The sequence below is a fragment of the Diabrotica virgifera genome, chromosome 10 (genome assembly GCF_917563875.1).
Source record: "Diabrotica virgifera virgifera chromosome 10, PGI_DIABVI_V3a".
Lineage (NCBI taxonomy): Eukaryota > Metazoa > Arthropoda > Insecta > Coleoptera > Chrysomelidae > Diabrotica > Diabrotica virgifera.
The window spans coordinates 12094421-12111957 of NC_065452.1; the positions used below are offsets into that span (position 1 = coordinate 12094421).

General features: G+C 31.3%; 1 protein-coding gene across 2 annotated transcripts in view; it reads left to right on the forward strand.

Annotated features, from left to right (window-relative positions):
- Window positions 1-362: 362 nt before the first annotated feature.
- LOC114329558 (BCL2/adenovirus E1B 19 kDa protein-interacting protein 3-like) overlaps window positions 363-17537 on the forward strand; it is a 94847-nt gene continuing 77672 nt past the window's right edge. The window contains exon 1 of one of the 2 annotated variants that reach the window (XM_028278706.2): window positions 363-611. In XM_028278706.2, the coding sequence (XP_028134507.1) occupies window positions 572-611 (40 nt within the window). In that variant the 5' untranslated portion in view covers window positions 363-571. The remainder of the gene's footprint in view (window positions 612-17537) is intronic. The other variant, XM_028278705.2, reaches the window with a different exon arrangement.

Sequence of the window (17537 nt, forward strand, 5' to 3'; positions counted from 1 at the left end):
CTTTGGAGATCATTTTTATAGTGAATGTATAATAGGTGGCATACATTCTGGCGCTCCGAGACGTTAACACAAATAAAGATTTATAGGTGTTCTGTGGTAGAAACTGTTGTGTTGCATGCTACATTTTGTACATCTACTTTATGTAGCCTTCAATATCATAATATTATATTATATTAAGGCAATTACAAGCAACATATATCAGATAATATATTCTAATATGGGTAAATCACCTTGATTTACCCATATAGTAATTTTCAAGAATTAATTTTTAAAATTCGAGCCAAAATTTCTTTATTTTACTATATTTATGTGGGTTGTGATTGGCGTAAGCAACCACGTGATCCATGACTCCACGGGCGACAAAGATGAATGCTGACTGATTGTTTCCTTGTCGTTGTCGTTGTTTGCAATATTGCAATAGACTGTCAAGTTAAGTCACGTACGCCGTAAAGTTGTGTTTGGGTAAATACGTAGGTCTCTCAAATTCCGCGTAAATAGTTAAAACGATCCAAGTAATCTTCATAAAGGGCTGAAAAAGTTCAGTTTCTTTGCGTTTTAAAGTAATTTAAACATGTCATCTACGAAATCAAGTGTAGATGATCTTCTTGGAGGTGAGTTCTATTGTTTATATTCCCATCTGGCATGTCAAATTTCATTTCAAACTTGTATTTACGTCTGAATTTGTTTGTAAATATACCTTTGCCTTCATTCTTGTGTATCATATTTCTCGTTTTTAAAAGAACTATGATTGCTAGATATCCTACAGTAACAAAATGTTAAATTAATACGGATTTGTTTACTTTCGTATAATGACTCTTTGTTAAAAGGTACTAAAAAAGTAAGGTCCTGATTATTATTAAAGCATAACATCTAATATAGGTACTTATAAACATAAAATAATTTCTATTGATACGCATTAGAATTGTTCTAATTGGTCCTCAAAATATTAGTTCAATTATGATATACGCCAACCTTATATTTTATTTCTTTCCAAAGCCATAAAGCATATTTTTCCATTCGTTTTTCATTTTGTGTCATTGACTTTAAAGCAACATTGCAGGATGAGTGTTCAACAAAAATGTAAATCATGTTTACACTTCAAGGATTATTTGAGGCACTGCATGAGTACATTATTTAAAATAGAAGCCTTCAGTTTTATCACTGTTGTTAAAGTATTAATAAATTTGTTTTCCTCTATGCAAATATTTAACAATGCTTAGTATAAACTTTTTAATGATTGATTTTACAAATGTGCGAGTTTTTGTTTCTGTAAAATTTTCCCTTTTTATTATTGTTGCTATGTTTGTAGCTTTGTTAAGGATGATGATAGAAAAAGTTGTAAAAAAACTTAGTTGTTTTGCACTGTTGCACTGGTTGTGCTTGTTCAACGGATTCAGGCTACAGTAGTCTTCATTCATGTTTATAATTTATTAAATTTGATCAAAATTATTAATTACTTGCTAATTATAGATTTTACAAATGTTATTTAAAACTCTACATGCCAAGTGTGTTTTTACTAAGTAACACAATCTTATGTTTATTATTTTAGCCAGATTTGTAGCCTTTTTAAGAGAAAAAATAAGTCATTATTCCATTATTATTCTAAGGTTCTCTAACTCTTTTAATCCAATAAATGTGATCGATTAGTCTGCATCTATCCTACAGGATAGGCTATTTCTCAAATGTTATTGTTTTTTTTTGCTTTGTGTACTATCTTTTTCCACTTTCTGCAGTCCTGAGTCTTTTCTCTCCAGTTCGTAATTTACATTTGATATATCCTCTAGTAAGTAGAAAGTTGTATTTGGGTAAATACTTAGGTACCTCAAATTCCGTGTAAATAGTTAAAACGATCGAAGTAATCTTCATAAAGGGCTAAAAAAGTTCAGTTTTTTGCATTTTAAAGTAATTTCAACATATCATTGACGAAATCAAGTGTAGATTATCTTCTTGGAGGTGAGTTTTATTGTTTATATTCCCATCTGGCATGTCAAATTTCACTTCAAACTTGTATTTACATCTGATCTTTTTGTAAATATGTATACCTTTGCATTAATTCTTGTGTATCATATTTTTCGTTTTTAAAAGAACTATGATTACTAGATATCCTACAGTAACGAAATGTTAAATTAATATGGATTTGTTTATTTATATATTAACGGTTTCACCATTGTTCAAAAAAGTAATACAATGAATTATAAAATAGTTGACATAGTTAAATTCTAACATATACAATAAAAACAGTGAAATATAAAATGTGTTAAAAATATGATGTAACACCATACACAAACTAAACATGATCAACACAATCTAACAATTGCCTAAAAGAATAAATTGAACTAAAAAATGGATCAACAGTATATGTGTTAAAAGTGCCTAAGAGCTCTAGTCATTGGATCATTTCTACCATAATTTAACGTTAACAAAGCCGTTAATTAGTTTATAAATAAAAAGCATTTCTAGTTTTATTCGTCTATTTACAAGAAGTGACAAATTCAAATGCTGAAGAACATCATTGTTGTTAAAACTATTGAAAATCTGCAATTTAAATCTAGCGTATCGAGCAAAACGTACTTGAATATCTAATAATAAAACACTGAAAACGTTTGTTTTCTATACTTCTGTACTTGAATATTCTCAATTAAGACTTTGTCAACCTCATAATAAGGAGACCAAATAATGGAAGCATACTCTAGGGATGATCGAACTATTGAACAATATAAAACTCGAAGAACGGATACAGAAAAAACTTTTGTATTCCTTTTTACAAAACCTAGAGATCTGTTAGCATTAGATGATAGAACATGTAGGTGAGATTTAAAATTTAATTGTTTATCAAAAATTACTCGTAGATCTCTCATCTCCTCAACTCTAGACAACACATTTATACCAATATTATATTCATACAGATCTGTAGTGTTAGTTTTTGAGAAACTAATAATATGACATTTGTCGATATTTAATAATAAATTGTTAGAAATAGACCATTCATATACTTTATCCAAGTCATTTTGTAGAATTTTACTATCCAATAAGTTCTCTACAATGTGAAATAATTTTAAGTCATCAGCAAAGAGTAGAAAGTTAACATTTTCAATTACAGATGATAGATCGTTGATAAAGAGGTTAAATAATAATGGTCCACAATGTGAGCCTTGTGGTACTCCTGAATGAACCTGAATTTCATTAGATATATAACTGCCAATTTTAACACGTTGTTGACGACTATAGAAAAAGCTACTGAACCAGGTCACAATGCCATTCCCTAAACCAGATTCTTCAACTTATATACAAGTAGGTCATGATTGACTCTATCGAAGGCTTTAGAGAAGTCTGTGTAAATACAATCAACTTGTAATCCCTTTTCAATAGCCTCTAATATAAAACTGTGATAACAAAGTAAAGGACATCGCACACATCTTATGGAAAATATAATGTCACTCAAATTCATTTATTTATTTATTTATTTTCAACGGGACACTGCCCAATAAGATTACAAGTTTATAAGTCCAATATACATAATACATGTGTCAATAATAATAAAACTACAATAAAATAGTAATAATAAAACAATAATACAATAAAATATAAGTATCACAAACTTAATCACATAAATCAGATTCATATATCACAATAATGAATATCCAACAACTACTCAAACAAACAAACGTTTGAGGCCAGAGATGAATTCAGACTTCGGTGCAAAGAAACCTAGATCAGGTTGAGTGTTTGCCCATCTTAGTGCTCGAGATAAAAAGTTGTTATATGCATAGTTGGTTCTATGGATAGGAACATAGAATGTTTGATTTAATCGAGTTCTGCGGAGAGGTACATGGAGACCAACTTGCTCAAGTAGCTGAGGACACAAAACTGTTGAATTAATTATGCCATAGAGCATCCTTGCATCCTTAATTACTCGTCGGTCACGCAATGAGAGAATACCCAATTGGGTTTCAATTTGATAATAATTTAACTGATTTAACTCAAAAGGTATACCCAGTTTATATGCTATGTACCTTAAGAACTTGTGTTGGACTGTCTCGATTTTTGTTATGTAAATATTGTAAGATGGAAAATAAACTGGTCAATAAAATTTATACGAATAGATTCGTTTTAAATTAACGGTCAAATCTTATAATTGCGCCAACTCTATATTTTCAATAATAAGAGCATATATGATATAAATAAATCTGAAATCAAATGGGTACGCTTAGAGAGAGAAAAAATATTTTAAAACACCCAAATTGTCAGGTACTCCATAAATCAGCGGATTAGTTTCACTAATCCGCTTAGGCCCAGTGGGGGTTTTAAGCTCTTTTGAATAGCACCCAGAGCAATAGTGATGGTAACTGACACTTTTACTGACTCAAAAAATGTGATTTCGATAAACTTTAATTGCAATTTGCGCCGTAATTATACGTAATTAAGAGTTGGCGCAATGATAAGATTTGACCGTTACTTTAAAACGAATCTATTCGTATAAGTTTTATTGAATTTGAGTGACATATTTTCCATAAGATGTGTGCGATGTCCTTTGTAACAGTAGATTTACTCGATTGAAAACCATGCTGTTGTGGTATAATTACATTTTTACATGCCCAATTTAAGTGACGAGTCACTAATTTATCCAACAATTTAGGTAATGTTGATTGTATGCATATACCCCTGTAGTTTTTAATATTTTTTTATTCAAAAACTCCCCTTTTGCTAATAATGGGAACACCATTCTTATATCTAACTATCAAATCAGATTCACCTGCATTTTTGTGCTCCTCCAGTTCCTTATAAAGGGTCTTTATATAATCTCGTTGAATAATGGTAAGGTCTGCATTGATTTTGATGTCCTTGTTGAATGGAATTAATTTTCTTTTAAGTTTCAAGCAAGATAACGCCACTGTATTATCTGTAAAACATACCTTTAATGGTCTTGGCTTATTTGTAATTTTACCCAATCTGATAACTCTAAACTCCCCAGGTTGAACATCTAGATTTTGAAAGATTTCATTACATCTATCCTTATCATAATTAATACGTTGTGAATATTCATTTGACTTTGATTCATCAACATTAAAAATTAGTATATTTTTAGATCTGACACTTCTTTCCTGAACTTCTGCATAAATTGATTCATTCATCACATTATTACCATTGGCATTGTTTCCACCAGAAACTAATTTCTTTATTTTGTCATTCCACGTTAGAGGACAGTCTAACCACAATATACTGCAGATATTTTAATAGATGCAGTTCTTCTTCGTCTCGAGTTGATTCAATTCAGTCTACTTGCAATAGCCTCTTCGACAAAGGGTAGAGACCCAGAAACACTGTGTCAGAGGATGGCAAGAGACTCGAATTGAATCAAAACGAAAACGATTATTTTAATTTCTTTAGTTGAACAATTTCATTTTGTAGCTCCTGAATCTGCTTCAACATTGTTGGAATCAGCAGCACCCCCTGTTCGCAATTTTTACACAAATAAGATAAGGTACGCCTCTTTAAAAGTATGCATCTCCACTCCGTTTCTGTCAAATCACTGCACTTTCTACACATGCAGCTTTTACAGGAATCACAACAAATTGCTTCCTTTGGGTTATCCACAGAACAAATAGAGCACTTTGAATACTTTGAAATATTATTTGTCATTTTGAAGATGTACGCCACTGGTCCCTAATTAATGTTACTGATAAACTGTAATTTGTGAATAACTTGAATGAAGCAAAAAACTGGAACCAGTTTCTATAAAAAGTATATCCACTTAATTATTTTAGATTTTAGTAGATTTTATTTTATACTTTCCTTTGAAATTTCTCCAGCTTGAAAAGATATTTTGTTTTCATAATTATATGAGCGTATTCAGTGCACTTTTCTCAATAGACTAGTACAAATTTAACACTGAACTTTTCAAACTAAACACCAAAAATACTTAAACAAAAATGCCTTACTTGATACACATGTTTACATGCCAACTGCTTTATTACGAATGTTTACTTTCTTATAATGACTCTTTGTTAAAAGGTACTAAAAAAGCAAGGTCTTGATTTATTATTAAAGCATAACATCAAAATATTTCTATGTATAAACATAAAATAATTTCTATTAATTAATATAATACAGTAGAACCCCGATTATCCGGGTGCGGATTATCCGTGCTGCGGATTATCCGTGCTATGATTTTCTATTACTCAAGTTGCATTTTTGAGGTTTTATCAAAATAGCGTCATCGTAAATCACTTGACGGAAACTCGATATGACCAAAGAGAGACTCATAATGAAAGATTTATTTTTTCTGTTATCTTTTTATGGTAGGTACATCATGTATGTGTATACGTACATATGTATTATACATAAGAAATACATGTTCGGATTATCCGTGCTTTTCAATTATCGGTGCCACCTCCGGTCCCGAGGAGCACGGATAATCCTAGTTCTACTGTATTTATATAATAATTATTAATACGCATTAGAATTGTTCCTCAAAATATTAGTTTAATTATGATTTACGCCAATCTTATATTTTATGTCTTTCCAAAGCAATAAAGCATATTTTTCCATTCGTTTTTGTGTCATTGACTTTAAAACAGCATCTCAGGATGAGTGTTCAGCAAAAATGTAAATCATGTTTAGACTTCAAGGATTATTTGAGGCACTGCATGAGTAAATTATTCAAAATTGAAGCCTTCAGCAATATCAATACAGATTTATCAACTGGTGGTGCTCATTCAACATATTCAGGCCGCAGTAGGCTTCATTCATATTTATAATTGATTAAATTTGATCAAAATTATTAATTACTTAGTAAGGAGAAAAATAAAAAATATTGTAGTAAAATAATGAAAACAAATCAGATCAGTTGTTTTGCTCCCAGAACACATGTTTCTCAAGTGATGGTGATTGTTGAGTAGGATGTTCAGGCCATGGTATTAATTATTCCATGCCTTATAATTGATTAAATTAGATCAACAATATTAATTACTTACCAATTATAGATTAAATGTTATTTAAAATCGTACATGTCAAGTTTGTTGTTACTAAGTAACCCAAAAAATAAATGATTATTTTATTATTATTCTAAGGTTCTCTGACTGACCCTTTTAATTTATTTAATATGATGGATTAGTCTGCATCTATCCTATAGGCCAAGGGCCGGTTCTAGGTTTTGAGCGCCTCGGGCAAAATAAAATTTGGCGCCCTTTCATACAAGAGTATACCTACAAATTGACGGCAAATATAAAAAAAATAGAAGAAAAGGCAAGAAAATCTAAATTTCACTATAAAGAACTATGTGAAAATATATTTATTTAAAAAATAGTACAATAGTTATTATTTATAACTGATCCAACATAAATATGACATAGCATAAGGAAGTTCAAACGACGAAGGAGCTAGATAAAAGATAAAGATAAATGCACATTGTCAACAAGCAGAAAAAAAATGTTAATAATGTTGTACAATACCAAAAAAAATGTTGATTGTGCGCAAGATATAGCTGCATCCCCAATGACTAAATTGAGGGAGTGGTATCCATATGGCATAAAAAAAAGCAGGACGATAGTCTTTGTAAACACGAACTTGTCATTCATGTTAGAGCCACTGTCATATCCTTGACCTTACAATCATCTAAATCTAAATTCAATTAACGACGTTCTACACCTTGTTGCTTGGTATGCCTCTCAGAGGAAAGGGGGAAACTTATATGCAAGCGAAAGTTGGTAACAATGCATTTATAGCAGAATACTCAAATCATATATCTCAGTATAGAATACTTTATAAAAATAAATTATAATAAATTACGGAAATTACGGAATAAATTACGGAATTAATTATAATAAATAAATTAAAAATAAATGGTACGGTAAACAATCCTCATTTTTTAATATGTTATTCCTTACAAAAAAAACCAATTTAAGCACAAATAATTAAAAATCGTAAATTTGGGTCAAAAGTTATTAACTTTATAAGAATTTCCATAAGAGCCCATGTTAAAACTTAACTTTGACCCTTAATAGTAATAAAACGGTACGGTAAAACAATTTTTAAAAAATCAAGTCTTAGTTTTTTGAAGTAAACTATAACATACTAAAATTTCATGCAAATCCTTAATTATTTGCTGAAGGTGTAGAACGTCGTTAAAATCATTTATTAATTTTTTATTTATCTCATATAATGAGTAGGACTATGATTCGATACTCAGAACCAAACTATGGAAAGCAATGGAAGACATCGAAATTCCACGAATCTTAATAACCGCAGTCTACAAGAATAAAAAAGTAGCTATCAAAATGAATAATAGAATATGCAGTCGATTTAATCCAATACAGTGAAAACTGCTTAAATCTTTAGTAATAAGCAGGGCATTTCTAAATAAGTGCGACAAAGTTTAAGGGCTACATAAAAAAATAACGACAGTTTCCATAAACGTATGTCCGCAAATTACAGGCTGTTGAAATTTTTCTTACAAACTGACGATTTATTTAGTGCTATAAAACCGGTTGAGATATGCAAATGAAATTTGATGGGTTTTAAGAGATAATTATTATTGCGCATTTTTTGACATAAAATTAAGAATTTTATATCTACAGTTTGGCGCGAATACAGGTAATGGTCTGAAATTTTTAAAGAAAAAAAGTACGCCACTGATATTTCAAATAAAATATTCAACGCGCCGTTTTTATGCAAAAAATAAAACATCTTAACCTTACAAAGTATTCGAAATAAAGACTAAGTTTTCACTCTAATGGCATATAAAACAACATAATGCTATTCTACATCCCACCAGAATGAAAACAATGGGAACCTTCTCTGGTTACACCTCCGAGGCTTCTACAATTTGCAAGCCATACGGATGCTGAGACTAAGGAAGATGAGGGAATTCTACAATTTGCAATTCACGTCCCATCTGCTCAGCGCGGTAAAGTTCCAACGAGAATGGTTCCCTTCATACTCCACACAGAGTAAATGTAAATCAAAAATGAATAACCATTTTCAATTTCGTTGCAAAACGAAAATACAGCCGAACCATATTCTAGTCCAATCAGAGAGTGCTGCAAGCACCTCTACCGGTTTCGAAACTTATTAGTCTCTCATCAGGAGGCACATATGCTGATCTCCCTGATCCAACCAAAACAAACCCCAGCGTGCAGTCCCGGATTGCAACGAACGAAATGGCATAGATGCCCTAGCGTAGGAGCCCTACGTAGCAGTTGCTGCTAGGGCATCTATGCCATTTCGTTCGTTGCAATCCGGGACTGCACGCTGGGGTTTGTTTTGGTTGGATCAGGGAGAGCAGCATATGTGCCTCCTGATGAAAGACTAATAAGTTTCGAAACCGGTAGAGGTGCTTGCAGCACTCTCTGATTGGACTAGAATATGGTTTCGCTGTATTTTCGTTTTGCAACGAAATTGAAAATGGTTATTCATTTTTTCATATTCGAAATAAGTTTCTATAATATATTCATATGAAAAAGAACTTGTCATTTCTAATTCGTTCAACACGGATGAGAATAATAATTTTAAAAAATCACTTCAAATGTTCAAAATTCTGTTTACCTCTTGACAATGTGCAATTCAATATTATGTTTCCCACCATAAATTTTATATATTGTTTTATGTCCATACCTACTTATCGAAATTGATATAACGTAAAAATAAAAAAAAATACCTAATTAATACCACAATACCACAAATTCTCAATATCTAACAAATCTTTGTTTTATTTCACTTTAATTATTACACATCCACGGCCACACGCCAGTCTTGTTAACGGAAGTTTATAGAACAGAAAGACAAAATTATTTAACCTTAACCACTGAGGCGTATGTAACATCTATGACAATATACTAAGCGCCAGTATTATAATATCCCTGACTATTCATAAATTTGATCTTTGTCAATTTTTTTAAATATGTATGTATTACATTGTTACCATAAGTATAGGTACGTGATAAAAATGTCCTTTTAAAAATTGAACAAACTTTTTAGATCGTAAAAAACATTTTTAGTCTGCATTGATATTGTATAGGCGATAAAAATTCTTAGGTTGCATTACATTGATTAGCAAATTTTTGTTTTTGTCTATTATTCTTTTTTTGAGTTATTGATTCTGATTATAGCTAGCAATAGTTTTCTTATTATTAAAATTATTATTCAATCATGTCTTAGGAATAATGCTCAAAGTTATAAAAAAATAATGTAAAAAATATTTTATTTTTATATCAGCATCCCTCAAAATTTGGCGCCCCTCAAAATTCGGCGCCCCGGGCCGTCGCCAGGCTCGCCCGCCCCTTTATCCGGCGCTGAGGCCAGGGGTGGGCAAATACTTTTAAGCGTGGGCCAAAATGACATTTTCAAAATGTCTCCCGGGCCGGAAGACTATAACGTGAACTAACGCTGTGCACCCACCAATCTCTTTGGCGGAGTTTTTTCCCTGTACTGCCCTGTAAATAAATGTTTTGACACAAATGCTATAGGTACCTAAGTGTCATTTTAGAGCATTTAACAAAGAAATTTGACGAAGAATTTTTAAACGGGTCGGATAAAATAATCAAAAGGGCCGGATCCGGCCCGCGGGCTGCCTTTTGCCCACCCCTGCTATAGGCTATTGTTTTTTGCTTTGTCTACTATCATTTTCCACTTTCTCCGGTTCTGAATCTTTTCTCTCCAGTTTGTAATTTCCATGTTTGATATATCCTCTAGCTAGTAGTTGGTCTTTCCATCTTATTTTTGGTCGTCCTCTTGATCTGTTCATTACTGGTTTTCAGTTTGTTATCTTCCTAATTAGTGTGTCTTCTTCTCCTCTTTGTATGTGTCAACCATTTCAGTCTGTGCTTAAATTATAAATTTTCAGTCGTGTATTTTCATAATTTTTCTTTCAATTATTCTTAAGATACATTGTAATGATTCATTACTTCTGCTCCATATGCTATCACCTGTCTAATTGCTGCTCTATATTTTTATCATTGGTTCTTGGCGCAGGTTTTTGTCTTTAACACATTCGCTGCCCATCTTGAACAAGCGCCACTTGGTTGGTACCATATACTTAAAACGTTCATTTAGTAACACAGTACTACTGACGGTACTTTTGCGTTATCAGTACCTTTGATAAAACCTTCATGACGCTATTCGTGCTTCATGGGCATCGAACATGTTAGGTAGTGGGTGATATAGTGGGTGACATAGTGGGTGACTAGTGATATTTCCAATGCACCCCACTTCTCCACTTTAATTCCTATGCCTATTTCTGCCCTACTTCAAAGTACTTAAAGTACTAAAGACCCTCTGCGATTTATTTTCACCTGTTTGTATTTATATTAGTTTGTTAACATCATCTCTTGTACTTATTAGGTATTTTGTTTTATTCTGATTGATTATTAGGCCTGTTTTCTTTGCTTCTCTTCTCAATGTTAGAACTGTTTCTTCTAGATTTTTGTTTTTCACATGCTACCAATGCTACATCATGGTATCCTATGATTTGTGTTGAACTTTGTAATTGTCTTTTTCATCTCTGTGTCTCTGATTACTCCATTTAGTTTGATTTTAAGTAGCGCCGTTGACAGACTATCTCCTTGTCTTATTAACTTTGCTGGTATTTCAATCCTTTTCATTTCTTTTAATAATTGTCTGTATATCGTCGGCCTAATGTGAAAAATGTATAAGTCCAAAATACCTAATTGTACAGGAGGGACAAAAATCTATACTAACAATCAAGATGCAGTAGAAATAAACATACCAAGACACGTTAAATGCTACTAGGAGCACTCCCAAATCATAATTTACAATGTATAAACTTTGGAAATCATGATTTGCGATTTACAATGTATATACATTGTAAATTATCACTCGGGAGTGCTCCTAGTAGCATTTAATGTGTCTTGGTTTGTTTATTTTTACTGCATCTTGATTGTAAATTTAGTATAAGTGTGCATAACTCCACTTGTATACAACTAAATATAATTTGAAAATTTCACAAGTCCTATACAATTTAAATTCATATTTTCAGTAATCAATTTGTTTAAATATATTATCAAGCAATATGTTGTTAGACCAGGGCGCATCTGTAAAAATATTAGTACATTTGGACGTTGAGAGGTGACTCAAATTTTTTTGTAGAAATTGCTTCAAAATAAATCAAATAATAATATTTGAGTTATCCTCCCTCTCAAAAAGGTCCGGAACATTGTTTAAATAATCAAAATGTCAAAAAATTAAGGAAAAATTCGATTTTTTTCTTCGTTTTTTTGATTATAACTTTAAAAGTATTCATTTCCGAGAAAAGTTGAACTAACATAAAAGTTGCGTAATTAAATTTACTACAATAAATAATTGGTAAAAAGTTTAAAAAATAGTTACCCTTGTTGCAAAATAGCAATAATTGCGAAAAAAACATACAAAAACAAGTATTCCCATTTTACGTTTTTCAACCATTTATGCTACACATAGGACCTTCATATTTCACCCAGAAAAACTTTATGATACAGTAAAATAATACTGCAAATTTCATTAAGATCGGTTCAATAGATTTTGCAAAATAAATTTTGCAATCCAGCTTTCGTAAAAAAAATTCATTTTTTCAAAATGTTACAGGATTGAAAATAAAGTAGATAGCAAGTTGAAATTTTTTTTACCTATAGAAGTCTACTGTACCTTTCATTTGCAATTTTGCAAAATTAAAATCGATTAACACCACGGCGTCAGGAGTTTTTTTAAATAAACATTAATTATTGGTGCTACGCGCAGGACAGCCGATAGTTTGCTCTGATTGGGCATTCCAATGACCTTTGATAATTATTGATACATTTTAATTTTTATTAAATTTCGATATAATTAAATAAATTTGTTTATTGCAAAATAAAAACACATACTCTATCTTTTGAAATAACACGTTTATTAGCAAAAACTTTCTTTGTTCATATATTTTAACTTAAAAAATAAAAGTTTATTTTTTTTAAACATATGCAATTGTTTAAACAATATTTCACAAACAATAATAAAATTAGTTTGATTTTTGTGGAATTAAAATATTAAAATACAACAAAATATAGAGTAAGAAAATAATATATTAGATAAATATTGGAAGAAATTTTGGTGGAAATCAACTTGTGTGAATCGAACACCGCTGTCCTGCGCGTAGCACCAAAAACTATTATTTATTTAAAAAAATTCCTGACGTCGTGGTAATTAATCGATTTTAATTTTGCAAATTGCAAATGAAAGGTACAGTAGATTTCTATAAGCAAAAAAAATTTCAACTTGCTATCTGATTTATTTTCAGTCCTGTAACATTTTGAAAAATGATTTTTTTTTTGCGAAAGCTGGATTGCAAAATTTATTTTGCAAAATCTATTGAACCGATCTTAATGAAATTTACAGTATTATTTTACTGTATCATAAAGTTTTTCTGGGTGAAATATGAAGGTCCTATGTGTAGCATAAATGGTTGAAAAACGTAAAATGGGAATACTTGTTTTTGTATGTTTTGCAAAAAGGGTAACTATTTTTTAATCTTTTTACCAATTATTTATTGTAGTAAATTTAATTACGCAACTTTTATGTTAGTTCAACTTTTCTCGGAAATGAATACTTTTAAAGTTATATTTAAAAAACGAAGAAAAAAATCGAACTTTTCCTTAATTTTTTGACATTTTGATTATTTAAACAATGTTCCGTACCATTTTGAGAGGGAGGATAACTCAAATATTATTTGATTTATTTTTAAGCAATTTCTGCAAAAAAATTTGAGTCAGCTCTCAACGTCCATCTCAAAACAGATGCGCCCTAGACTATATGTCATTTATATGCCATTGTACCCAGTAGGTACTCGCCCAAAAGACTTTTTATTGTATAAAATAGCACCGATACGTTTGAACGGTTTGGCCACTAACAATAGCGTACTTGTTTGCGGGCCACAATGCGAGACAGGAAGATAAAAGATGGAATGCTGAAATACAAAACTGGAGACCGTGGACAGGAAGAAGAGTAGGAAGAAGACCTCAGATGCGATGGAAGGACGATATTGTAAAAGCTGCAGGAACTAACTGGAAAAGCGCAGCCAAGGACAGACGGAAATGGAAAGATTTGGGGAAGGCCTATGTCCAAAGTTGGATAGAAATGGGCTAAAGAAGAAGAAGAAGGTGCGTCTTCCTCTAAATCTCTATTATCCCTTATTTCTTCATCTTCGGCATATGTCTTTTGGTTGATTTTATGTCTGGATTTTTGCATCTCGTGAGAGAAGTTTTGACTTCTCAAACAGATGCAACGTAACATTAGATGTTGCGTTGCAAAGAAAGATGTGTTTGCCGCCATTATTCGTGTTTCAGTTTGCCGCCATTATTCGTGTTTCAACTTCACAGGTAGACAGGTACTAATATACTGCTTCTCCATTCATCTGGCATTGGTCCAACTTCCATAATTCTATTAAATAGGCCTGCTAGCCACCTTGTTCCTGTCTCTCCAAATGCTCTCCATATTTCCCCAGGAATATCATCTGGTCCGACTGCTTTTCCTTTTTTTATTTTTTGAAGCGCTTGAGCCACTTCTTCGTTTGTTAGGTATTCTGGTAACCATTGCTCTTACTGTCTCAGTTAACTCCACAGGCTGTCTGTCAAATTCTTCATTTAATAAACTGTCAAAATACTTTCTCCATCTCTTTTTGACATCCTTTTGGTCAATTAGTATTTTATTATTTTCATCTCGGATACATCTAATCTGATTAAAATCTCTTGCTTTCTCTGCTCTCTGTTTGGCTATTTTATATATCTTTGCTTCGCCTTCCCTGGTATCAAGTTGATCGTATAGGTTTTAATACGCTTCTGCTTTAGCTTTTGCTACTGCTACTTTCGCTTCCTTTTTGGCGACCATATTATAGTTTTGAAGATCTATGTCCGATCTGGTTTCTTGCCACTTTTTATATAATTTTCCCTTCTCTTTTATTTTTCCTTGTACTTCATTTCACCACCACTAAGTCTCTTTATCCTCAAACTTCTTTCCTGACGTTTTCCCAAGTATTTCAATAGCTGTCTCTCTAATAATATTGGCCATTTTTCTCCAAATTGTGTTAGGGCTTCCTTTCATGTTCCAACATATTTTTTCTACTATTAGTTCCCTGAATAGACCTTCCTTCTCATCTTTTAGCATCCACCACTTGATTTTTTGTGGTCCTCTCCGATATTTTTGTTTGGTTTCGCTTTTTTACTTCGATGTCCAGAACAAGCAGCTTATGTTGTTGGCTTACTGTCTCACTAACTATTACCTTGCAGTCCTTGCATTCACGTATGTCTTCTTTCCTTATTATGAAGTATTCTATTTGGGATTGATGTTGTCCACTTTTGTAGGTAATAAGTCGAGTTTCTCTCTTTTCAAAGAATGTGTTAACAATCGCCATAACCAATGCTGTTGCTAATTCTAGCATATTATCTCCAGCTTCATTTCTAGTTCCAAAGCCTAATCCCCCATGTATTGTCTCATATCTTGTCTTGGCTTGGCCCACATGTGCATTGAAATCACCTCCTATTATAACTTTCTCCTCTGCTGGAATATCACTCAGTACGTCTCCTAATTGGCCATAGAAAGCTCTTCTTTCATTCTCACCCAGACCTGTTTGAGGAGCATACACACACAACATTCAATACCTCTTTATCAATTACAAATTTCACTGACATCATTCTATCACTCGTTCTTACAACTTCTACTACGTTATCTTTCATTTCACTATCAGCAATTATACCAACTCCATTTCTATTATTACTACTCCCTACATACCACATTTATGATATTTCTATAGTGTAGTAGAATATTTCTTTAGTACCTATAATATACTGAGCGTCTCAAAAAAATAAGGATATGATTTATATTATAATTTTTTATTATAATTTTATATCTTGCCAATATGGCATATTAATCTTGTGTGGGCGATATATTGAATCTCAAATATCGATATATTTTCCGATAAATCGAAAGTTGAATATCGATATAAAAATATCGATACAATTTTAAACTATATCGATAAATTTAATTTATCGATACATCGTTGCCATCCCTAGTATTACTATTCTAGAAGAATTTTAAATAACTTTCGTAAAACATTATATTCTTTGTTTACTAATGATGTTCGTTCTTTTATTTATTTTTATTTTGTCCCCTTATCAAACTATATTATTATATTCTAAGGATAGCTTGTATCACTTAAAAAATATGTTTGAAATTTTGTTTGTGTTGAATATAACAACTGATTATATATGTTTATGTTTATACTCTGACTTTCTTATCTTAAATTTTTCTTGATTAGTCACTTATTTTTAAGTGCCACCGTTTGTTAACCAGACATTAGTGTTTCAGACTCCATTGTTTGTTTTAATTAATGTTGACATAATGTTCATGCATAAAAATATAAGGTTAATAGGCTTAGGTGAATATGCAAAAAATAAAATGGAATTTATGCCTATAAATACGCACTGGTTTAATAAAAAATGTACATATAATTTAGAAAACGTTCAACCAGTAAATGTAAAATAAACATTGTTAACTTCATATGAGATAGATACTTCATACTAACCTCTAAAATAATTGCTCAATAACTTCACTTACATGCCCACCTTGTATTTTTTTCAATTTGCAGAAAATGTCAATCTTGGACCACATTTTATGAAAGATACAGTAAAAACTATCTTTGAGGAAAAGAAAACAATAATATGTATTATGATTGAAAAAAAAAAGTTGTTTATCAAGGGATGTTTAGCAAAAATCCAATGTTTAAAAATCTTTGATTAAAATTCAAACAAACATAATTTTGAAAATAATAGTCTAATTAAAAAAATTATGAGTATTGGGTCATTCCATATCAACTCAACACACCTAATTTCCACCCCTCTTCAGATTTGGTTATAATTTGAAATACTCGTACTCATAGTGGTTAATAAGGGAAACAAAAATCAAAATTTTAAATTTTTATCTTAAGTCGTTTTCGAAATATGTTTATGTAAAGTTTTCCAAAAAGGTCCAAAACACCGCGTTCATACTTTATTGGAATGGTTGTAGAAGCTGTCCTAATTGAGCTAGAATGCTGGGAAAGGTGTCATTTTGCAGCATTTTTAAAGCTCTTTACAGTGATATATGTATGCAGCATGATGCTACGATAAACAAGTTTTTCTAAACAAAAAAATATATTTTCATACATTTTTTTCCAAAAAGTATATAATTTAAAATTTTCATAATATTCTTACAAATGCATAGTACTGTTGTTAATAACATATACAAATTTGATCATGGGATGGTGATGGGTTCAACATAAAAAAAAATAAATTTCACACATACAGTATGGTGCAAATGAAAGGAATAAATTCGTAATGTCGCAAGATGGCGACTTTTAGGAAAAATCCCAAATCAGGTAGATTTTTATTTTTAAATTGTAATTTTTTGGCATATCGTCGCACTAGAACAATACTAGGATATCTACAAATATTTGACTTTTGGGTTATCTGCTCTATCTGATGTAAAAGGACATCGCACACATCTTATGGAAAATATAATGTCACTCAAATTCAATAAAA